The sequence below is a fragment of the Clupea harengus genome, chromosome 22 (assembly GCF_900700415.2).
Source record: "Clupea harengus chromosome 22, Ch_v2.0.2, whole genome shotgun sequence".
In the NCBI taxonomy this organism is placed as follows: domain Eukaryota; kingdom Metazoa; phylum Chordata; class Actinopteri; order Clupeiformes; family Clupeidae; genus Clupea; species Clupea harengus.
In genome coordinates, this window is record NC_045173.1 from 8,633,947 (window position 1) to 8,657,810 (window position 23,864).

Genomic DNA, 23,864 nt, shown 5'->3' on the forward strand with positions numbered 1-23,864 from the left:
GTGTACGTACCGATGATTAAACCGAATCATTAAGCAGTTCAAAGATTAAGCATGTCCTTGTGCACTCAGCTTGATATATTTTTCCGCCGTCTATCAAAACATCATTGAATTCGTATATTATTAATGCGTTTTCATCTCGTTTCCTAACACTAACGTTAACAATACTAGAACTTACTAATAATGAACATAAAACATTACAGGACGCCTTAAGTTGTACAAGTATAAGGATGTTACCTCTCATCATTCTTGAGAGCGTGGGTTTTTGTGCGCCGTGTTTGCCTTTTACGGCCTGAGGCGTCAAGTTTCTCAAACTTTCCAGGCACGGTATAAGAATCGAACTCTATAAGACACATCCCAGTAAATTTTCTGTAACTTTTTGACCGCCTTTTAAGATGGATTTGTCCATTATCCAATCACGTGTCCCTCTTTTATTTACGTTTCCGCCCACTCTCCGTTCTTCCAAGTCGACCGACAAATCAGAGGACGCCTTTACATTCTCCGCCATTTTGTAAGGGTATAAGAAATTCTACCAAGTCTAACACCCTGCTGCTCAAACCTGTAGTTTTCTGTTGTGCCATGGACGGGTAAGTGGGGGGGAAACTTATGTCAAAGCTAGAATACAACGTACTTATTACAAGTTTAGTTTACATTGCACTTTCTGATGACGTCTGTGAAGTTGTATGAAACATTGCGTATTTGTAGTATAATAGAGATCAACAATAGTTTTGATCAAATTACATTTCTTTATTAGCCTGCTAGCTAGCTTTGCGCCTCGCCTTGGGTGGAGGTAACGTTAACTAGCCGTCGCTAGTCAGTCTTGAGCAACATGTCCGGAAGAGACATTTCTTAAGGGCTAACTTTCAATGGATTTTTAAACTGGCCATAAAAACCAGCAACCTGTTGCCCCAAGTTTTGTGACTTCTAAAAACATGTATCACAACACGAATGCATTTGACGTTACGTTGCCTCCAAATGACTTCCTATCGAACAACGTTAACGTTAGCTAGCTAACGCTGGGTTGTGTTAACTTACAGAGCGATCAACGTGTCTCAATTTCCGCATTGTTGTTGGCCAGGCAAAAAATCTACCTTGATTATCAGACTCGTATGTTTTAGTGCACTGTCGACGAAAATAGGTTTCTCCCCGTCTTTCTTCTGCAGGTCGACTAGTTTAATAAGAGAAATATCGATAAGAGATCATTCGCTAGTGGCTGTAACTAAGCAACCTTATTATAGTGAACGTCCTGCCAGCATTTTATCCACGCCTATTAAACAAACTAACGTTAGCCAATATAAGGCAATGTACTAAATAAGTAGTCGAACATGGGTGTGTTGACGTGCATTGGCAACCCAACATTAATGCTGTCAAATTGTGACCAATCCCACTTCTATCCATGGTGAAATATTGACATTATTCTTTGAGTTAAGTTAGGCTAGTTTTAACGTGAAGTCCAATCTTAGAAGTTATGCTAGCTATTGCTTAGTTATGGAGTCATTTTTACCAGGTAACAAACTATCTAAGTACATGAAAGTGATGTGAACTGCATGGCTAGTGATCCTTTTTGAAGGCTACAATCTCACGCTTCCTCAATCTTATTTCCCACAGGCGGTTAGAGACTGATTTGTATCCTCTCGGATCCAGTTACGTCACTGAACTAGAGTAAGTTATCTTGCCAGAGATCTGTTCTTTTCTGGCAACTTTCACCGTGTAGCTATGAATCAGTATTGAGTCATGTATTTGAGTTGGTACGTTGGTTAGCTAGATAAACAAGTGGGCTTAACTGTGTAACTGCAGTCTACCTCTTCCAAGGTCTAGCCTACCTTAGATTTACTAAGATTGTATTGAATAGATTACACATGCTGTGTCCCGGTTTTTAGAGTGGATGAGCTTAGAATGATATAAGGCTGCAAATGTTGACCTCAAGCATGGCTCTAGAAACTTCATCAAAAGACAGCAACTCAACATGGGCAAACCATTTTCTAAGTACCTAATATGAAGCACTCAAATTGGCTATTTGTTGCACATTTAAAATGCAAGCCTGACCTTCCTCTGACTTTTTTTTTTTGCGAATGTATCTTCTGTGGGAGATTCAATCATTGATAAAGCTTGGTAGTTCCTCCTAATAACGTGTACAACAGTGCTTTACTACTAGTTAGAGATGTCTGACATACTGTAGCGTACACTAAGTTGCAGTGACGAGGGCAGTGGAATCCCCCCCCCCCCAACCTGGAAATTGTACAGCACATGTAATTCGAACTCTTCTCTCTCCTTTCTTTCCCTATCTAGCGGTGTCCATGATATTGCAGTTGGCACAAAGGTAGGTAGAGTTCTAACCAGCTTTCTCATTAACTATACCTCTGAAGTATTAACCGTGCCATATTGAGTGGCAGTGATGCCCTTTGACATGGCTGATGAGGCGAATGTTTGAGGTTCTGTTAGCTGGCTCTTTTTCTTCAGTTCAGGTGTTTTTTAAATCAAAGTTCCACCCTTTTGTGCCTGTGATTACTGTAAAGTATCCTAAGTCCTCCAGATTCCAAGGTGCGACCTCTGTCACAGCTCCTGCTGAGACTTGATTTACACTGGTCAAAGGTCACCAGCTATGCAAACAGTCACTGATAAGTTGTACCAGTCTAAAAGCCCTTTCACATACGAAAGCCGTTAATGTGTCAGATAAAAACAATTCGTAGCGAATTTCCATTCTCACTCCGTCATCCATCACAGCACAGTTCCGTGTGTCTTCATTCTGACATGAAACGGCATGTTATGGAATAGTGAGCGTGAACTTCTGCAAGACTAGACGGTCAACACTACCAGCCTAGTACCACCTAGTATAATAACCAAAATAGAGCAATAAATCACGGTGGTCGTAGTTAAGGTGTCATGCCATTTCACCCAGATGTCAAACTAGCTTAGGGAGCTATCTTAACATTTGGCAGTTGCAAGGTGTGTTAATATGAAGTAATTAGCTGCTAAGCTCCACTTCTCTATGTTGGGGCTAAGCTGCACAGGCACCCTTAGTGTTTCTACCTTTTAAATTAACAGTTCAACTGAGGAGACTGTAACATCAGCTAGATTTCAAGTAAATGTGCAAATGGAACACTGCCTTTTAATCTGTTTAGGGTTATTTAAAAGTTTCCCTAGCTAGCATAGCAAGCAAGCAACAACATTTGCTGCATAGCCTGCTAACAAAGTTTATGTCAAAGTTGAGTTGAAATGGCCTCACATAGACATTAAACAATCCTGAGAGTAGTAATGGGCCATGGGCGTACTCTGATATTCAACCCCCCCCACCATCTTTAAGCTTCTTGAAGACCGGAATCTTGTTGCCTGCATTCCCACTGGAGCCGTGGCAGAAGATTGTCATTAATGTTACTAGGCCGCTAGGGGATAGATAAACAGTCCAACTTTGCCGTATTCATGACATTGGCTCCCATTCCCACAAATACGCCATAATAGCTACCGATAAACGCGTATTGGCTCGTGTCTTTTACACCCAAATCCCAAACACCTCTTCCTGCTACTTACTGCATAGTGTTAAGCTGTGTTTAGCATAGGCTCTACATGCAGATATTGGGACGTTCAAGCATACAGCCATTTGGGTTTCTGTGGTGAAAGTAGCTTAATGCTTTCGACATGTGTGGGACAGAGAGACACATAATGCAAGCCTCACTGGAGTCTAATTACTTGTGTCTGGATGGTGCGTCTGGAATGCTGTGGTTACATTCCTGCTGCCCCCCACCCCTCCTGAATACTCCCCTCTCTGCCCCCTTCTGATTCAGTGCTCAGTAACTGGTGTCCTGAAAGGCCTAATCTGTCACATGATGTAAACATGTTCACACCTGCGAAGCCTCAAACTTGTAAAAGACTTGCAGTCTTTCAGCTGGTTTGTTCCTCTTTCAGAATGTCTGTGCCTGCACACGCTCCACTTATGAGTTCCTGCTGACTTTTTTTTGGCGTGCAGGTTTTTATAACTGGGGAAGGAAGAGCTGATGGTGAGAGGAAGGGTGTGGGAGGATGGCCTGCTTGAAACAATGGCTGTTTTCAGCTCTAGTAAGGTAGAATTTGTCATCACTGTTGTATGGGTCCGGTTCCCAGAAATTCGACTCCAGTGGGCTTTGAGCTCTGAGCTCAAAGGAATGTATGCCGTTGGCAATGGAGGGAGAAGCCTTTATTTTACAGTTTTAAAGTCCATTTGGTGTCTTGATGGCTCTGGCATTGCGCAGCTTTCAGTATAACGTAGCCCCACAGTCACTCCCACCGACCATGCTAACCAAATGGAACCAGACATCATCCTTGCAGTTGATGCATCCACTAGTGCCGCCACTGTAACAATGGTCGGCTTTGGGCGCGGAACAGTAAACACATTGTGGTGTTGTCAAGGAGTGGAGAAAAAGGCTTTGGTTGATCCAGTGCATGTGACCCACTCCAGCAGCCCCTCACAATCTGAAGTGGGGTTATTAAGAGCCGCGCAGAGTCAGTCTCTCCCCCCGGTCCACAGATGGCCGCACAGTCCAGTTAAGAGGCAACAGCTTTCCCCAGAGTGAGGCCTTTGTGTGGAAATCGTGCAAGCAGACACAGCCGCTACTGTTCAGATTGACTGCGCGCCACTCTGTTGAGAGAACTGACCAATGTGCCACGCACAGGTGACAGGCCAAGTCAACTGTTTATTTCTCCCAATGTGTTTTTGTTATGCAAAAAAAATCTTCGGGGGTGTTGCGCTATAGCCACCCACATTCCTTTTCAAAGGCTTTGAGGTTAGTAGGCTGAAGTAATTATTACTCAGTCATGGTCAGTCGAAAACGAAGGCTATAAGCTAGTTTATCCAGATCGTATGACCTTTCATTTTCTGGTTTGTAATTTGCAGTCGCAGGGTGTTTTTCTTTTTTGCTGATGTCAGGACTTGTCATGTGAGAAGTGAGTGATCAGTGTTAAATATTACTGTGTATGAATGCCTCTGTGGCATATATTCCTGTGTTGGTTTAGTAATACAAACACCACTAATGCCTCTGAGTTCACAAGGAAGGGGTAAATAATAAACTTAAATCTCAAGCAGGGTTTTCCCTGCCATAGAAAGTCTTAGGGGCAGTGTCGAAGTGTTGTTGCGGCGTGGCAATAGCCAAATGAATGCAGAAACACATTTGCGGAGCATCTGAGCTGAATGAACACAACAACTTCGGCGAGGGTCATATGTGCTGAAAACATACGAACATCTACCGACAACATTGCTGTCATAACTCTCAGTTTTGCGATTTAAAGCCTTTATCCCCCTCATTGACCAATGAACAGAAACACAAATTATCAAATTAATTTGATACATCTCGCAATGCCCTACTCTAAAGCATCACTTGTCTCTTCACTAGTCTCTCCAAAAGATAGTCAGTGTTGCTGAACCATGTTCCCTTTCTTCACAGAGGGGATCTGACGCACTCTTTTCCTCCTGCATATCTAACGGACCATATATCATGACCTCAGGAGCAGGTGGGCACCTTCCCATACAATCAATACTGTTGCTGTAGTGATGTGTGTGTGTGTGTGTGTGTGTGTGTGTGGACCCTCATGTTGCCTCTCATTGCAGCAAATGGAAATGACAGCAAGAAGTTTAAAGGGGACATCCGTAGCCCAGGCATTCCATCACGTGTCATCCACGTGCGTAAGCTTCCCAACGACATCAATGAGGCCGAGGTGATCTCTTTGGGACTGCCCTTTGGCAAAGTAACCAACCTCCTGATGCTCAAAGGGAAGAACCAGGTACTGCCCACCACACAACACCCAAGTTGCCGTGTTCAGGCTTTTCTATTACCTGACAAACTATAGTTACTCACCATTTCTCTCTCTCTCTCTCTCTCTCTCTCTCTCTCTCTCTCTCTCTCTCTCTCTCTCTCTCTCTCTCTCTCTCATGAAGGCCTTTCTGGAAATGAACACAGAAGAGTGTGCCCAGACGATGGTCAGCTACTATTCCTCAGTCACGCCAGTCATCCGTAACCACCCCATTTTCATGCAGTACTCAAACCACAAGGAGCTGAAGACTGACAACTCACCAAACCAAGTGGTGAGCCTTCAGTCCACTCTATTTCACTGCATACCATACGCATTGAGTCAGAGATAAGATTTTCAATCCAAGGCATTTTCTTTTTTATTATTATTATTATTATTTATTTATTTATTCTTTAATTCTGATTCTGATAGTAGGTAGAGCAACATCAACCAAGGTTTCAGGCATGCATCAAGTGGCAGAAATTGATTGTGCTGTGTGTGCTGCTCTTTCAGAGGGCGCAGGCGGCGTTGCAGGCAGTGAATGCCGTGCAGACTGGCAGCATGCCCATGGGAGGAGTGATGGACAACGCAGGCAGCCAGAGCCCGGTGCTCCGACTCATCGTGGAGAACCTCTTCTACCCAGTCACCCTGGACGTGCTTCATCAGGTATTCAAGACTTCAGAGAGGGTGCACCGTGTGCGTGTGTGTGTGTTTCTTTCTGATGTGCAGTGAATAAATCATTGGCATGTCAATGTTTCTACAGATCTTCTCCAAGTTTGGAACCGTTCTAAAGATCATCACTTTCACCAAAAACAACCAGTTTCAAGCACTGGTCCAGTACGCAGATGGCATGACTGCACAGCACGCCAAGATGGTGAGTTGGTTGATTCTGCACTGCGCTTTTGTATTTGTGATGACTCCCACTGGCTTATGAGTGTGTTTTGACTGTAGGAGGTTATGCCTGACCTGCTGTCATTAACATGTGTTCGGGTTAGTGATGGAATGTGGGTGTGTCTTTTTCCCTTCTCCAGTCTTTAGACGGACAGAACATCTACAATGCCTGCTGCACATTGCGCGTTAGCTTCTCCAAACTCACCAGCCTGAATGTGAAATACAACAATGACAAGAGCCGTGACTACACCCGCCCAGACCTGCCCACTGGTGACAGCCAGCCGCCCATGGACCACCAGGCCATGGCAGCCGCTGCTTTCAGTAAGACCCACCTCCGTTACTACTTCAGCCATTTTGTCAGCGTAGAAGGCTCAGCGTGTTTTGAAAAATGAACACTTGCGTTATATAACATGTTCTGTTTCTTTATCCATGTGTGTGTCCTTCAGGTGCACCTGGCCTTATTTCCGCCTCTCCCTACGCCGGAGCTCATGGCTTCCCACCTCAATTTGCCCTCCAGCAGGCAGGTGAGTGGGTCCCCTCTAGTCTAGGAGATGTGTGTTATGGCCAGATGTCAGGCAGTTGCTGATGTTTTTGAGTTGTGCTCTCCCAGGTCTGTCCCTGTCCCCTGGAGCTCTAGCCCAGCTGGGGATGTCTGGTGGTGCTGCTGCCGCCGCTGCTGCCGCTGGGCGTATGGGCATGGGTGGCATGGGTCCCGGTGGTCACAGCGTCCTGCTGGTCAGCAACCTCAACCCTGAGGTTAGTCTTATTCAGAGCTAGCTCTTAACTTTAAGCACAACATGACATGAGGTCTTGTTTACATCTGACAACACAGTTTAAAATGCCTTGTGTGTGCGGAATCATCTGGCTTACAGAGAAGTTAATAGCCGAGTTCTCTCTTTCTCCCACCCCCTCAACTTCGCTAGCCTTATGCTACCAAGAAGGGCAACTTTTGGCATTTCTGAAAATGTTCCTACTGCATCTATATCTGTTTTTCATGAGTTTGGTTTTTATTGATGACTAACTTCTGTTATCTGCCATTTTCCATTTCTTCACGTATTTGTCCATTAGTATATCATTCCTGAGAATTTTTGTTTTGGAGACAATATTACTTTGAAGTGTCAATCCTATATTAATAATTTGAACCTTCCTTGTTTATGTTCAAGGCAGGATGGGTCTTTTTCTAAAGCCCACTGTGAAGAATACAATATGGTTAATAATTGACTTGTATTTTTTTAAGATTAACTGATTTTCTTGCATATATATTATATTAAGTAAATATTGTCTCTTTGCCTTCTTTGTATTTCATTGTTTAATTCTGTTTTCCCTTCTTTTTTTCTCTAGTGTTCCTCTAGAAAAAAACACACATTTAATTTTAGCACGTTCTGCTGACTGGAACACTACATTTCTTTGTGTATACTGACCTTTTTACTTTCTTTTTTTTCTTGTTTCTCTCCCTCCCCATTCCCCTGTCTCCCCTTCTCTCTCTCTCTCTCTCTCTCCCTCTTTTTTAATTCCTTCACTTGAACTCTTGCAAACTGACTGCACGCCCCCGTATACTATGCCCACTTCTCACACACACATCTGTACACACACACACACACACACACACTCACTCACTCACTCACTCACTCACTCTCCCATTTACATAAACAAACGCACATCATACACATTGGGTTGCCAATTCACATCCCCCAAAAAAAACATGTCACTATCTTCTCCCCCCCCCCCCCCCTCTCTCTCTCCCTCTCCCTCTTCTTCTCCTCCTTTCCCCCTCTCTCCCCTGTCTCTCCACTCCCCTCCACCTTCCTCCATGATCATACCACCGTTGTTTTTTGGCCATTCCTGTGGGAACACGTGCCTCGCTGTGGACATGTTCAACCTCCACTCTCCTGTGCCTCCGATCTTTTCCCTGTCCCTTCCTCCCTCCGCTGCCTTCCTCTGCTGTCTTAAAAGCGTGTTACGCCCCAATGCCTCTTTATTCTTTTCGGTATGTTACCATTGGCATCTCCTATTTTTTATTACCTCTCATGTTTTTGTGTCTCATATGTGTCCTAAGACAACTGTTTTGTTAGTATGTTGCTGAGGGATGTGTTTGGGTGGATGGGAGGGGAGGAATGACAGGTAGCTGCAGCACTTCAGTAGTATTTTAAACCTACCCTTGTCCGGATACATGCACCCCCATTCAGACATGGGAGGGATTTAAAATAAAATCCCTCTGGCCAAATCACTCTAGAAGAGCATAATGCCCTGTGGATTGTATTGAGTGCTCAGTCACATGACCCCATCAATGATCTTGGCTGTAGAGTTTGGTTCCTTTTCCATTGCTGTTTGCTTTGCTGCCGAATAATCCCCTGCACATATTTTGGGGAAACATCACAATGCGATGTTGCATCCTTACAGCCGTTTAAGCGGACATGTTCTCCTTACAATGCCATCTGGCTTTGACATAACTGATGCATGCCTTGATTGTTATTTGTCTTATTTAAAAAACAAAACAAAAAAAGAGGCTCCTCCTTCTTCCCAGTTGTACTCTGCTCTAGGGGTCCCCTGCTGCATTCATTCACTTGCTAGAATCACTTGAATCTCAGATTGCCATGTTTTGACTGTGGAATATTTGAGCACAGATTCGTATATACCAAGAACCTCCACAGAGATCTTGATGGAATCAGTAGGGAAGTGTGTTAGCAGTTCAGATTGCCATTCATTTCAAGCAGCTATGTATGTAGAACTGTAGTTAAAGTGTAGGCAAGTGTCCCTGTATTGTGTGTGCAATGGAGTTGGGCCCTACAGCATTTTAAAGCAGTGGTTTTAGACTGGCATGTGTGCCCTCTTGTTTGTAGGTGTGTACGGTGATGTCATGAGGGTGAAGATTCTGTTCAACAAGAAGGAGAATGCCCTGGTGCAGATGGCAGATGCCACACAGGCTCAGCTGGGTAAGTGCCAGTATCACTGAACGTCAGGAACAGATCTTCCCATTTTCACTGTTCTCACCTCCATCGCTGTTTTACCCCTTTGCACCATGTTGTTGTGGTGGTGCTGTGGTGTTGACCTGGCCCCCTTCAGCCATGAGCCACCTGAACCAGCAGAAGATGCATGGGAAGCCCATCCGTGTGACCCTGTCCAAGCACACCACCGTCCAGCTGCCCCGTGAGGGCCACGAGGACCAGGGCCTCACCAAGGACTACGGCAATTCCCCGCTGCACCGCTTCAAGAAGCCCGGCTCCAAGAACTACTCCAACATCTTCCCTCCCTCCTCCACCCTGCACCTCTCCAACATCCCGTGAGTGCACCTCTGACTCCACACTGTTAAACTGGGCTGAAGGCGTTACTGCAGTTTAATTTCTTCAGTTGTGGTCTATACTCATTCTTTCTTCTTTCTTTCTCCCCCCTTTTTTTGTGCAGACCATCGGTGGTTGAGGAGGACCTTAGAGGGTTGTTTGTTAGCGCGGGCTACATGGTCAAGGCCTTCAAGTTCTTCCAGTAAGTTCTCTTCGCAGGAATCCTGTGCTTATTTCAGTTGCAGTCTTATCAGAGTGTTTCTCTGAGCCGCATGCTGATTAAGCTGATGCATTTTAAGCTGCTGGTGTGTGCCACATGCAGGCTTTGGCATGTCCAAATTTGTATGTAATTTGAATACATGGGGGACCCTGAGCTTTACTTTAGTTGATGTAATAGCGACCCCTGCAGTGGTTCAATTCAAAACACAAGTCCTGTGATATTGGCGCCACACCACTCCCAAATTGTTAGGTTTTTTTTTCAGGAATATCCAATTAATCAGTTCTTAATCCATTCAGCATTACATGTTTTCGGGCTTTCCAATCTGTGACTGACTGGGTTCTCTTACAGGAAGGACCGCAAGATGGCTCTGATCCAGATGGGCTTGGTGGATGAGGCCATCGAGGCCCTCATCGAGTTCCATAACCACGACCTTGGCGAGAACCACCACCTCAGAGTCTCCTTCTCCAAGTCCACCATCTAAGTAGGGCGCAGAAGAAGGGGTTGGTGCAACAGAGCAGAGAGGGCATGGACTGTCACTTTAGACCAAACTATATATAAAAACAAAAAAAAGAAGCCTTACACAATTTATATTGCTGTGGATCGATCTTTTGTTTTCCACAAGACACACTTCATCATTCCTTTTTATTAAAAAATATATCTATCTATATATGTACGTATATTTAAAATGCCACTTTGAACCAATAGACCAGAGGAAGTGAGAGGCCCAATGTTTTCTGTGGGTTTTTTTGATCATAGTGCTTTTCCTTTTCTTGGGACTGGTAGTGCTCTATAGATCTGGTGTTCCCGTAGTCTTCTAGCTACACCAGTGATGTTAGATGCTGCATAGTTTACACTCTGTGCCTCTGGGGGAACCCACACACACACTCTCTTTCAGGTTGCACACATCTTGTCATTCTGTATTCTTGTAGCCTAGAATATATCTTTCTTTTCTCCCTTTCAATCCTCTGGGAGCCAGTACATACCACTAGGCGTTGGGTATTTGCACAATGCTTCCTCCATTTTTTGCTGAAGAACACTGCCTTATTTGGCAGGGCTCTCTTTGGAGTTTAAAGAATGTTGTGCAGTCACTGACAGCTCCTTCATATACATTACTGGATTTGTATGGTTTTTGTCAGTCTCTGCTGCATTCTTTTTAGCCGTGCCGTGTATGCTGTTCAGGTTCAGCACTGTGACGGCCAGTGTCAAGGTGTTCAAAATGGTTGGGTTTTACAGCTTTATCTTTTATCTGTTAAAAGTAAAGCCTGGGAACATCAAACCTGAATCCACCATGGTAAACCCGAAGAGAGTCTACTTTGTGCCCTAGCTTTTCATAAGATGGCCTTTTCCCCCCTTTCTGGTTAATCGAATAATATGTAGACTAGCCCATATACTGGCTTCCTTTCATATTCTTGTATTGAAGTATATCCCTTTAGAAATATATATTGAATGAATTTAGTTTTATTCTTTCCAGAGGTGCACATGTATGTTTCTGTAAAATGTCTATACTGTATTAGATTGCAAGGGCTCACTGTTCCACTGTGCCTTTTGACATCTAGAATCACTTTTACGGTCACTTCTGGAGTTTCCCTCTGTGTATGCCTTTATACTTAATTTTGATTGCCTGTGATTTTTGGTTTAATCAGTCTATCTCTATTTTCCTTTTTCTTCGTATGTATCCCTGTATCAGTTATGATACACAGCTCAGAGCCAAATGAGTTCCATTACATTCTTCACTGCTTCCTTCTAGCAGATTAGACCTGTCCCATTTGCCTTAACTTAAGGCAGAATTCCTTTTCATCTTGTTTTGTTCCTTGTGTTACAGACACAGTGCAGAGTACTTATTAAGATGATAATGATATTAGTGAATGTTTACATGTTTTCCATTTGGCCTTAATTCCTGGCAACAAATGCCTTGGACTTCATGCTTGAGTGAAAACTCAGATACAACCACAAAAGTCTTAAATAGTGGGGTTTGTTTGTTTTTATTTGTTTTCCTTACTTTGACCAACATAATTGATCACTCATGTCTTAAAACTTGATCTGAGTTTTGTAAGATGTTGTGCCTGAAGATAGAAGCTTTTGGCACAAGAGGCTTCACAGTGCTCATAGTCTTCAAACCTTTCATTGCTTATCTACTCAATGATGTTAATGAGACATTCCTGTTGTGCCTTCAGTGTAAAAGGTCATTGAACCTGGTCCATTATCATAGATTTTGTTTCCTTTTTTCCCCCCTTTCTATGCCCCATGTATTTTTAAATTTGGTTCAATGTTGCTAGGGCAACAGTATGGTTAACATGTGTTATGAGGTGATGGAAGGAGCTAATGTAAGACTGGCTGCTTCCCTCTTCTAGGACCTGCCATTTAACAAAAGTGAATCATTTTACTTTTCACTCTGTTTTTTCTAGGCCTAACGGTTACTTTTTTTTTTTTTTTTACCAAACAGCCTAAATGACAAGTCCAGATGTTTCCAGGCCTTTTTTTGATATTGTAGTTTTATTTACCATTCCATTTGTGTTTTTCCCTAACTTTCTCACATTGTATGATGGATGGGAAATATGGCTGTATATATTATTTCTGTTCTTTAAATGGCCATTCTGAACCTACCAGTTTTTTTTGTTTGTTTGTTTTTTTTCTCAGAACATGTATATTTTGATGACGAAAGCAACAGATGACAGCTCATTGTAGAGCATTTCTTATTTTTTATATCACACAAAAAGAAATTAAAGTGGTTTCAACACAGTGTGTTTAGTAAGTGCCCCTTTTCGAAAAATAGAACCCTTTGTTATAGCATATACCTCTCTGCCTTCAATAAATCTTTCATTTATTTCTTCTTTCATCTTGTCTTGATTTCTGCCTTTTACTACACTTACAAAATGGTCTTCAGTGTTTTAACAACTCATCTTCTATCTTTTTTTTTTAACCCTTTGATGTTTCCAGGATGGCATTTTTCTAATCTTTCATGCTCCTGCTTGGTCAGTTTAAGTTGTGCTTTGACTTGGTTCCTCTTAACATTGCAATTCAAATAGGGAACTTTTTACTGCACCCAGCATTGTAACTCTTTGTACTGCTTAAGGAGCACCTGAAATGCTCCTGAATCATTTTTCTGAATATCTTCACTGCTTGCTTAAATACGCTCTTGCAACAGTAATCTATTTTTACCCAGTGATTTTCTAAAGAGGAACTATTGGTTGTTGGATCATTGACAACCTTGAATTTATATATGAACAGCAGGTGGCGCTCATACACTGAATTTTCAAAAGGCACAAAAGCTGAAGTCCTCTGGCAAAATCAGCAAACCTGCCTTGAGATTTTCTGCCATGGTCTACTCATTCCGCCACATTCTCATATCTTCATGTCTAAAATTTTGACTAATTACTAGTAAGTGAATTATATGTAGGCGTTAATATATACATAAATGTAACTACTTAAACTAACTTAAAGAAGACCTGCCTAATTAGGCTGGTGCATTTGTTGGTTGTCCTATCCTAAATAATTTTTTTGGACAAGCGGTAGTAGCTATACAGCGCTTTAAGTTGGATGAAGGAGTCCAGTTATCAACACGACTGAAGCCTATTTTTCGAATATAAAAAGGACGGACAGTCTGAGCAGAGGTGTGAAACTTCAATCCAGTAAACTGAGCCCCGCCCTTCAGTCTAGAGGTGGGCTGGCTAGATGACTGAGGAGAGCGCAATGAGTGGGGAATCACAATGGGTACGGATACCGTGCGCGAAGGGGCCGCTTTCTAAGTTCGTTCCGAAAACATCATTTTTCATGGACAGGGTGTGATACGGGTCGTGTGAGCATGGAGAGAATCTGACACACACAAAAGCATCAGAAGACAGCCTACAGCAAGCACTTGGAATTCGTTTTTCTTTCAGTAGGCTGCGTTGGAGGCAGAAGCATCCTCACCACGAGGAAGCTAAAACTTGAGGACCTATGTAATCTGTTATCGCGGTTTGACACAGGAGTGATATAGCATGGACTTAATCAGAACTGCATACGATGGACATGTCTGATTCTCACTACAGGACACACAAAGGCAACCTGTAATACGATTTACATTTCATTGATTAAGCCGGAGAGTGTGAGAAGTGTCTTGAACAAATTCACATGCGTGGTCTACCTCAGGGACTTGCATGATTTGCTTACTCAGTCAAATACGCTTGTGTGTGATCTATAATTGCAAGGGACGAAAGTTATCAGCAGTTCACCGTATCTGGGGAATTCGGCTCTGAACTGGAATTATAATGGATTCCTTTACACGGATGCGTCTTCATTTCACCACAGAGACGTTTTAAACGAGTTATTAGAAATCCAATACTGAGATGTTGACATATCTTGATCTTGATATATTGAAGTAATACAAGCAATATTGTAGGTAACTAAAATGTATTGTCGCTTTCAAATTGACGTGGGCTTGAACGACCATCGGCCCCCAAGCATTGGGTAATTCTATTCTGTAAAGCAACATTTACACAATGAAAGATTGTCGGACAGGTATACGATAAACTTCAAATAGTTTATAACTTGAGAAAGAACTCTGAGGCTCATAATATGTGCAGTCGTGGACGAACTTGTGCTATGGAGTTGGCATTGATTGCCGTTACCTTTTTGTTTTGGGAATCTGTGTGGGCTGACGACAAAATCATTACAGACAGACATGCGGTCTACTGGAACAGTTCTAACTCCAGGTAAGATCCTAAAGATTTTTTCCTATACACAGTGTGCATACGTCTGATTTTTCCCCCTTCACTTTTTAATTTACTCTGACAAAACAATGCTGATTTCACTTTGAATACAATTATGCAATGAATACAATCCACCCGTGATTTTGTTTTGAGATGCAATTCATGCGGTTTCTAATGATCTTGATGGCTGAACGTCTTAACACAACATAAATAGGCTACACCCTCCACACTTATAATTTCACTTCATCACTCATCACTTTACTTCACCCAGCTAATTTTTGAATCTACAGAATTTGTGTGGTGTGCCAGCATAATGAAAAGTCATGTGCTGGTTTTTGGTTAGCATTTGTTTAAAAAAAAAAAAAATGGAATGGTAGTGTAAACGTCTCTAACAAACTGTCAGTTCATCAATATAATCTAATTTTTGTGCGTCTGGGAAGAGGTTGTTGGTTTTGTTGGTTCTGAAAGAAGGCCCACCCAACCCCAACCTCTCCTGGCAGTATAGGACAGCGTTGTCGTGGTTTTTCAGTGCTGCATGGTTCAGAGTGTGTTTCATTGACATGGAGAGAGTGCACTGGGGATGTCAGCCTAATGGCTTCTGACAGCCTGCTCCTCAGGTGTAGAGCCTAGCTGGATAAATAAACACTGTGAAGGTCCTCTCACGGCTGAATTAGCAAAGTTAAGAGGGGGCCCTCTTGCATCAGTAGTCTGCTGAAGTTTAAAATATTTAAGAGGCTCAGTGGATGATTTCAAGCAGGGCTCCCACCAATTACATCCACCTCAACAGAATGTCAGCCCGAGTCGATTTACTTTTGTTTGCCTAGCAACAAGAATATTACAGATGTCTTAATACTAACCTAAAAATTGTACATTAATCCATCTCATTTAGTTCTGCTGAATCTATCCAAATAAAAAGAGGTGAAATATGAGTTAATTATGCAGTGATTAAACATGTAATTGCCTCATGTTTTAATAATGCATTGTTTGCTGTTAAGGCCATAAAATGTTGATTGAACTATAGTTGCCTGTGTAAACACACCATTACATCAAATGGATACCAGGATGCATTTTAGACAGTCTTTGGCCCGATTTAAATTATTCATTGAGAATATGGTACTTGAACAACCCAAAAACCGGAAGATATTAAACGACTTCTTTGCCAATGCACAGACCAAGTGTATTTTCGCAGTGTTTCTCCAAATACATATGTCTTTTCATCTGCTTCAGAAAGCACGTATTCTGCCTTTTCTTTGGGGATTGTCTCAGCAAAAGGAAGCAGACAATAAACCCAGTCGGTGGGAGATCATCAGTAGATTCATGCAGGTCGTCACCCCTCTGCTTCTACCTCACTGGCCTAAGATGCCATTAGAGATGAGTTTTTGTAGGGCAGCTCACCTTGAGCATTTTCACTGGCCTCCCTCAATCGGATTTGCTCTCTCTCTCTCACCCCTCCCTCCAGCAGGGCCGTACTGTTGAAGGCCACTATGAAAGCAAGTGGACATCTCCTCTGTGCCAATATGGCTTCCCTCTTGGGGGTCCACATGAAGAAGTAAAAAGAAAGAGGGGGGGGGAGGGGGGGAAGAAGAAAAAGAAAATGCCCAGCTTTGTAACCCAAGAGGATCGGCCATTCTAATCCCACGGTTTATCCTTCAAAAGGCCGCCTCTCTCCTCGAAGGCTTTGAGGTTTCTTTTACAGAACTCCCAGCTCATCATGCTCCTTCGACGGTGCTCTATGTGAAGGTGGGATGGGAGAAAGCAGATTGTCAAGCGTTCCATCTCCCTGAAAAGGGCGGAAAAACAGACCGTGCCGGCCGCTGGTGTGCAGGGAGGCCAGGTGCTCCTTCGTGGGCACAGACGCTCACATGGCTGCCGCCGGCATGGCTTCCCCTGAGCGGTGGAAGTGCCCTCAGAGCGGTTGCGGCTGTCCAGCCCTGTCCAAAGCGAAGCAAGTCTGACCTGAGCTGAGCTCCAGTCCCCAGAGCCCCCCACATCCACACTCCCCGCGTCAGCCCGAGAACGGAGGGTACGGTTATAAATAACTGAACGATAAGCATTTTACCTCATCATACACTGGATGTTAACAGGAGACTTTATCAGCCGCGGCTGCGGCGCATGATGGATGCAGTGCATGTCCATCGTAAATCAGCACATGTCATTCCCCCCCTTCCAGCACTTTACATGCAATTGCACACTTCCCCCTACAGTCTAATGGCACTGACGATCTGATGACGATGATGTAATGCCTTTGAAATACTTTGGTATTGCATCCTGCCACGAGGGTTCTGAAATCCTGGAACGAAACGGTGGGGGCGACGGTGGGGAGACCTTCAAACGAGCATGCTCGCCTTTCCAGGCCTGTCATTTGCATTCAGAGGTTCTTCGCTGTCAGGTTTGTGTTTCGAAAAATGAAACCCATTAATCTCCTTGTTCTCCTTGTTTGCCTTGCACTCCATGCAGAGATAGGAGAACCCCCCCCCCCCCCCCCCCCTCTGCGCTCTGTTCATGTGCATTGGTATAGCAGTAGATTTACCCCCTCTCTCTGAAATAATAGACAGCGGCTCACATCGACTGTTTACCCACCAAATGACCAAGAGCTCAGCAGTGGAGGTTCTATATATGGGTCATTGCCCATCTTCTGTAACCATACCTATTACAATGAAACAGGATATTTTTTTATTTTCTCTCTCTCTCTCTCTCTCTCTCTGTCTCCCTGTTTCTCTCTATGTATCTCTCTTTATCTGCCTCATAGTTTTTCTTTTTCCTAGCAGTTTCTTTTTGGGGGAGCCCCTGGAGAGATTCTGTCTGTCTGAGGCAGCAGCGATAAAAACCCATCATGAGATGAAATACATATTTTCAAAACTGAACTTGGAAGCGTGAAGGGAGTAGAGGGAGCACTGGAGTTAATGTGGGTGTTCGGAGGCTTGGGACAAAGTTCTGAAGTGTGGCCTTAATTGAGTCACTGACCTACGGTGACTTTCACTCGTGACTTTCAGTGGTGGACATAATTTACTGGGCTCGCTTCTCCCATGGCAGATTATTGCTCTGAGAACAATCTCATAACCTGATTGAGCCTCTGGAAAGTAAGACCGTTACTCATACTGTTAATTCAGCTGCAGCTCAACATCATTTCCACTCTGATGCCTATCAGCAGCATGAGCTGCATATCACCCAGGTCCATTTAAAAAAAGAAAATGCTCCCTCAATTATTTAGAGTAAAAGCCTGTATTTTCAGAGCAGCTGGATAACTTGATGTCGCGAAGCATGAGCTTTTCTGCTAGACTTTAATAGGGCTGTCAATGCTGCAGCGTTAGGGTACAGACTGAAACCTCAGTAGTTGTCCTTGAATAACAGCAGTAGCTACTAAACAATTTCATTGATCTTTCAAAGGACATGTTGTTTAAAGGTAACCCTGGTGTCCTAGTGGAGTTCTCAGACAGGCAAAGAAATGTAGATTTTAAACGTATCACGCTTGGCTTTTAGTCAGAAGCAAACATTTTCCTTTGGTTGTGTAACTGAACTGTTCCACCTTCAATGTGTGCATTGCAGGGACATGGCAGTTCCCTTTAGAATTGCATTTATTTATGTATTTTTGAGCTGTCTGTAATATCAAAGGATTGTATGGGCAGCGTCTGCTACATTTGATAGTGGCCTCAGATAAGACGGCGTGCACCACAGGTATGCTGAGCATCTCCTGGGGACCTTGGTATCTCTGACACCATCAATGAAAAATGATCGGATGACTGGCTATTTAAGAGTACAGGCTTTAGGCCCGGTTCATAGCAGGGCGCCTCGCCTGTTAACACCCTCCTGTAAACAATTCTTAGTGTCTAGTCTGGGGGAAAACGGCAGCCAAAGAATAGCAGACAAAGAAAAGGCTGTCGGGAAACCTGGGCAATGAGAACCATGTGAGAGGTGATTTGCAGGATAGCGTTCATGCAGAACGCGAGGCAGGCGTTTGAGATCTTTAAAAGCTGTGCACAGGCCTCCTTTAACCGCGGGCTACAAGCGCTTTGAACACTTCAGCGGCATGACCAGCCCCCCCACCCCCCAAGACATCGTCCATCAGCCTTCAGTCAGCTGCCGTGAAGTTCCATTTCTGGAGCCCGGAGCCCGGACATTATTCCCGCATTTCATGTGACACAGGGGGAAAAGGCAGCCCCCACATCAGCTTGCTTTCGCCGGTGTGGCAGCCTCCTTACAGCGGCACCCGGAGTGGCTCTTAATTAAGAGTGTTGTCACAGAATAAAACTTCAACAGATTGGATATTGATTGGGCCTCCTTTGTCTGCAACAGGCGGCAACTCCCACTCCTCTGTTTTCCGCCCTTTCTTTCTTTTTGCCAGAGGCTGCTATTACAAAGCTGCCGATAACCATGGTGCTGCATCCGTCATCATCTCTGAAGAAATTGTTTATTTAAGTTGTTGATACGTTGTTGTTTTCCTATGTCTTTTTAAAAAAGTTGCTGTAATAGCAAAATGGCCACCTTTGTACCCAGTCAAATGTTTGTTTTGACTGCTGAATAAATTGTCTCTTTAAAAAGTAAATCCTAAAAGACAAGGAAGCTTGTTTAGTCACCTCGGGTGTTCATATCCAGAACCAAGCCTAATCCTCCCTCTAAGGTCTGATCCTTCATTTGATCCCCAGGACGGCTGGCCGCTGTGATATTGGATATCAGGGCAGAAATTCTCATTTGAAACCCGAATAGACCATGAACAGCAGAAATGATGTGGGATTTGAAACACATTTGCTCAAAGGGAGAAAGTGACTAACAGCCCGTGAGCCAAGGCTGAATAATTTTCTCCCCATGTTAGACACCCCCCCAGGGTAAATTAAGGTGCACCCCAAAAGACTGAATTTGAGTTTTTGTTCAGAGGAACCCTACATAAGCAGGGACAGAGACGGCCTGTTTTGCCTTTGATGCCTGGGGTATGTTCTAGATTACTCCATCTCACCTTCCGCGATAAGCCGCCTGTCTGACCGCTGTAGGTACATCTGAAAGGATGCAGGCAAACATGATTTTCAGCCCAACATTAACAAGCTGCCTTACCTTTTTACCTTTCTGCCAAAGAAAAGGGACGATTTGAATCGCTCTGGGGCTCAAAGGTTTGAGGTTTTAGAAGAAACCTAAAGCCTTTAAAGGTTTTATTTAGAAGCCTCTAATGAAGGGTGCTTGCACTTTGTAGCTATTTTCAACTGTGAACAACCCTTCTCAGCTCGGTAAGACTGACTTTTTTTTAAATAGGGTTTATTTCGCGGGAATGGCTTAGAGTAGCAATGACACAACTTTGAATGCCTCATAAAAGGCCTGATGAGCCTTTTAAAGACTGCAGAATCATTGCTGATTCTTTTGGCCCCCACAATCAATACTGTCTCTATGTGGATGTGTTTAGGTTCACACCGTTTCGCACTAGAAACTGTTTCATGCTGAAACAGTCTGTGAATTTCGCTGATCAGTTCTGCAAAGCTTACTATCTTAGTGGACATTAGAAGCAGCATATTTCCTGGTGAGAAGCAGATCTTTTGGAAGGGAGTGTCTTTCCTCTCGTCCTCTTGGCATCACTTCGTTTCGCCATGTTCCTCTTTTTAGATTAATGCCAAACTCTCTGAGAAGAATGTCAATGAAGTGAACAGCGGCAGAGGGAAGGAGGGCACTGCTGATCTGAGAAACACAGAAGAATACTGTATGCGCCACTTAAAGAGTGGGGCAGCCTTGTCTTTGTTTCATCAGTCACACTTCAAACAAGCATGACTGGCATCATGGAAAAATCCACCAAAAAAAAAACACTTCTATTCCTATAAGTGGGGTAATTTGAAATTGTTGTGTGCAGTGGGGAGAGAGAGAGCTGTTTTAAAGACTGTTTCATATGAAAAATGCAAGAGAAGCAGAAAAATGTGTGTGCGCAATCACTGGTCCCAAAATTACAGTTTTATTATTCCTGATCCCATGGTCTGCAGGGAAGAGGCTATCATTTGCTAATGTACACCACAGAAACCCTCCAGCCAGGTGATTTACTGCAGCCCTGGCAGGCTAACCAGTGTCTCAGGGGGATTGTGGGCTGGAGGTGTGTGTGTGTGTGTGTGTGTGTGTGTGTGTGTGTGTGTGTGTGTGTGTGTGTGTGTGTGTGTGTGTGTGTGTGTGTGTGTGTGTGTGTGTGTGTGTGTGTGTGTGTGTGTGTGTGTGTGTGTGTGTGTGTGTGTGTGTGTGTGTGTGTGTGTGTGTGTGTGTGTGTGTTGGGTCACAGGACACCAATAATGCAGTCACCCCTGAGACAGGTCTTCACAGTTAAATAAATTAATCAGTGCAAGTGTGTAATGGCCATTAGAGGGTTGCAGTCCTCTCGGACACAACAGTAATTAACGGAGGGGCGCGCGCTGCCCATAGCTGCGTTACAGTGAATGCCTTCACTTTTCTTCCAGCTCTGTGCTCTTGTGCACTGTGAATATTCGGAGGGGTGTCGTCACTTTATTTTTTTGTTGCCTCTTCCCCCTTCCTGTGATACAGACGATAGCCCCAAGAGAGCTCATTAATTTAAAATTTGACTCCATTTTGCTGCCTGCCTCAGATAACTGACCTAATGCCATGCTGAAACTTACAAAAATAGCACTGATTGATAGCACTGATTGACAGAATAACGACAGTGCAGTTGAAAGTAACACCATCTGAACATTTCCAGAGTAGTTTCTCTATCTTTTTGTGAGATGCTTCTTGCAAACCGAATATTTGAATATCCTGCTCTTGAACGAAATGTAAAATTATGCCGCTGTGGATTTAAAATGCATGTTTTAATGTTTCCTTGTGAATTTTTAAACTGAGGTTTGAGTAGGCGAAGCATCCTTAAGTGATATCCTCTCTCTCTTTCTCTCTCTCTCTGAGGGGTCTTGTATAACACCTTCACAAGATCTTCATGACATGACAGCACAGGCTTGACAAAATGCAGATGTCATCCACCCCATGTGTGCAGACCGGCTCTGATCTGTTTCTGTACGAATGTGTGGTTGCCCATGTGCATTTTTCTAGCCAAATTCTCTCGCTAGCTTATGGACTCTCTCCGTGGTGTGCTGTCCAGACTCTCATCACTGAGATGCAGTGATGGGATGGGGACCAGGTGTCGGGGCACTGGGGAGATGCTGTACTAAGGTTAGCATCATACGCGTTAGCATCATCATTAGCACATTATGAAACGCGGTGTGGCACCTCTCTGCAGCCAGAGAGAGTGATGAGGGTCGATGATCAATTCAATATTGCAAATGTTGATGACTAGCCACTTTTCATCCTCCCCTGACGCCTGGACACAAGGCCAGGAGGAGCAGGTGCTGTTTGCGTTATGAGGCTGAGGCTCCTGCGGGGCTCAGACAAACACTGCTGATGTCCTGCGTAGACTGCTAGCCTTGAAAACGAAACAATCTAAAACATTTAATGGTTTGCTGTGCTTGTTCAATATCTAGTTGTCTGTCAGCAGAGAGATGAGGTTTTGTAACTACGCTGCTTGGATTGTGTGCCGTAGACCTTGTGAAGGGTTATATTTATGCTTGTTATTTCTTCTGTGTTCACCTCTGTCACTATGCGGAGCTTTGAGCACAAGCAAGTAGAGTAAATGACAGAAAATCTTTGTCAGCATGATTTCTCTTTTCTTTAATTTACTTGTCAAAATACTCTTTCACTCATCAACCCCCACCTCTGTTTATGGCACAACCTCAGTTACCCTCCGTTGGATCATGCTTCTTTGCCTCTCTATATATATGTATCTCTCTCCCCTACTTCTTCTCTCTCTTTCCCTCTCCCTCTCTTTCTCGCTCACCAGCGTTCTGAGCTGCCATGTCCCTCTCTGCTCACGTTGTGAGACTCTCACAGAGCTTTGTGTAATTCTGAAAGACAGGCCTGTATAAATAATTCATTGGCCCGCGCTCGCCTTATTTCTGCATGTGGTACAAGTGTTTGCAGCAGACTGCAGGGGAGGGTATTGGGGAAATCGCAAGGAGGCTACAAAGGAGAGCAGGAACAAGCTCAGCAGATGTGTTTGTGTGTGTGTGTTTGTGTGTGTGTGTGTGTGTGTGTGTGTGTGCGTGTGTGCATGTGTGTGTAACTTCCAGGGCTCCTTTTTTAATGAACCTTCACTGCTGCATAACTTTATACCCCACTAATTCGGAATGTGTTTTAGTCAAAGCTCAAAGACCATCACCCAGCTGTTGCTGATGAAGTGACTACACACCTTGATTTCTGTCGGTCAAAGGCTTGCTATCTGAAATGTACACAGAAAACAGAAAAAAAAACCTTTATGCCATCAAATCATCATCATCATCAACATATTCTGGCATTTTGTTTGGGTTGCAGAGGAAGACTACTGGTCCCCCTTAGGGCCACACAATGCCATCATATGTCACAATTTTTACCTTCTTTATCCCCAACCCCCACCCATCAACAGACTTTCTCTCTTTCTCTCGATCTCTCTCTCTCTCTCTCTCTCTCGGATGTCGACTGTCGACTGAAATGGCCTCCACCTCTGTCGCGCGCTCAGCCAGAAACGGCTGGTCCCCAGTGGCAGCAGGGCAGGAGGCAGGAGAGGGCCCGATCTCCCTTTAATGGACTGAGCGATCACACGTAGCGCTCCGAGCGCCTGCTGAGGCCGACCCACGGGCAAATGGGGAGGAAAGGATTTTACACGGCAAGTTTGTTGTCTGCGAGTTTGATATCTGGTTTTATTTTTTAATGCCGATCGTGTTTCTGGTGAAGAGGCAGAAATGTCAGATTGCTTCCAACAAAAAAAAAGCTGTTGATGCTCCAGCCACTGATGCTTCTGCCTACTCCTGCTCCTGCTCCTGTGGCGGTGCCGTTTTTATGTTTCCATCAGATTCGCTAGCTCTGCTAATATGTGTGCGGTTTTAGATTGCATTGGACATTCCTCAGCGAGTGCATTATCTGCCATCTGCACGTGCCAGCCCCCTGCTTTGCTCCCCCCACAGGAGCGCAGTGGTGGTGTAATATAATACTGGTGACACAATGGGGCTTGTCATGTTCGACTCTGTTCAGTTACAA

The 23,864-nt window shown here is 43.9% G+C and overlaps 2 protein-coding genes across 4 annotated transcripts in view; both read left to right on the forward strand.

The window, feature by feature from the left end:
• Positions 1–490: 490 nt before the first annotated feature.
• On the forward strand, positions 491–12,979 carry ptbp1a (polypyrimidine tract binding protein 1a). 2 transcript variants are annotated; one of them, XM_012837013.3, is made up of 16 exons: positions 491–584; positions 1,606–1,659; positions 2,287–2,317; positions 5,412–5,478; positions 5,576–5,748; positions 5,903–6,049; positions 6,268–6,420; positions 6,518–6,628; positions 6,786–6,966; positions 7,092–7,169; positions 7,256–7,401; positions 8,599–8,632; positions 9,486–9,578; positions 9,709–9,925; positions 10,048–10,125; positions 10,492–12,979. In XM_012837013.3, exons 1-16 carry the CDS (start codon positions 577–579, stop codon positions 10,622–10,624), a joined length of 1,704 nt encoding a protein of 567 aa, XP_012692467.1. In that variant the 5' UTR covers positions 491–576; the 3' UTR covers positions 10,625–12,979. The 2 variants fall into 2 exon arrangements, with proteins under 2 accessions (XP_012692467.1, XP_031415161.1); XM_031559301.2 differs by lacking the exons at positions 1,606–1,659; positions 2,287–2,317 and having other exon boundaries at positions 560–584.
• A 117-nt stretch (positions 12,980–13,096) lies between these two features.
• efna2a (ephrin-A2a) overlaps positions 13,097–23,864 on the forward strand; it is a 35,619-nt gene continuing 24,851 nt past the window's right edge. The window contains exon 1 of one of the 2 annotated variants that reach the window (XM_031559303.2): positions 13,097–14,834. In XM_031559303.2, the coding sequence (XP_031415163.1) occupies positions 14,698–14,834 (137 nt within the window). In that variant the 5' untranslated portion in view covers positions 13,097–14,697. The remainder of the gene's footprint in view (positions 14,835–23,864) is intronic. The other variant, XM_031559302.2, reaches the window with a different exon arrangement.

Excerpts from the sequence above, each read along its gene's own strand:
- ptbp1a (XM_012837013.3), top strand. Across the intron at positions 7,170-7,255 it reads ATTTGCCCTCCAGCAGGCAG|GTCTGTCCCTGTCCCCTGGA; the intron begins GTGAGTGGGTCC and ends GTGCTCTCCCAG. Across the intron at positions 8,633-9,485 it reads ATGCCTCTTTATTCTTTTCG|GTGTGTACGGTGATGTCATG; the intron begins GTATGTTACCAT and ends TCTTGTTTGTAG.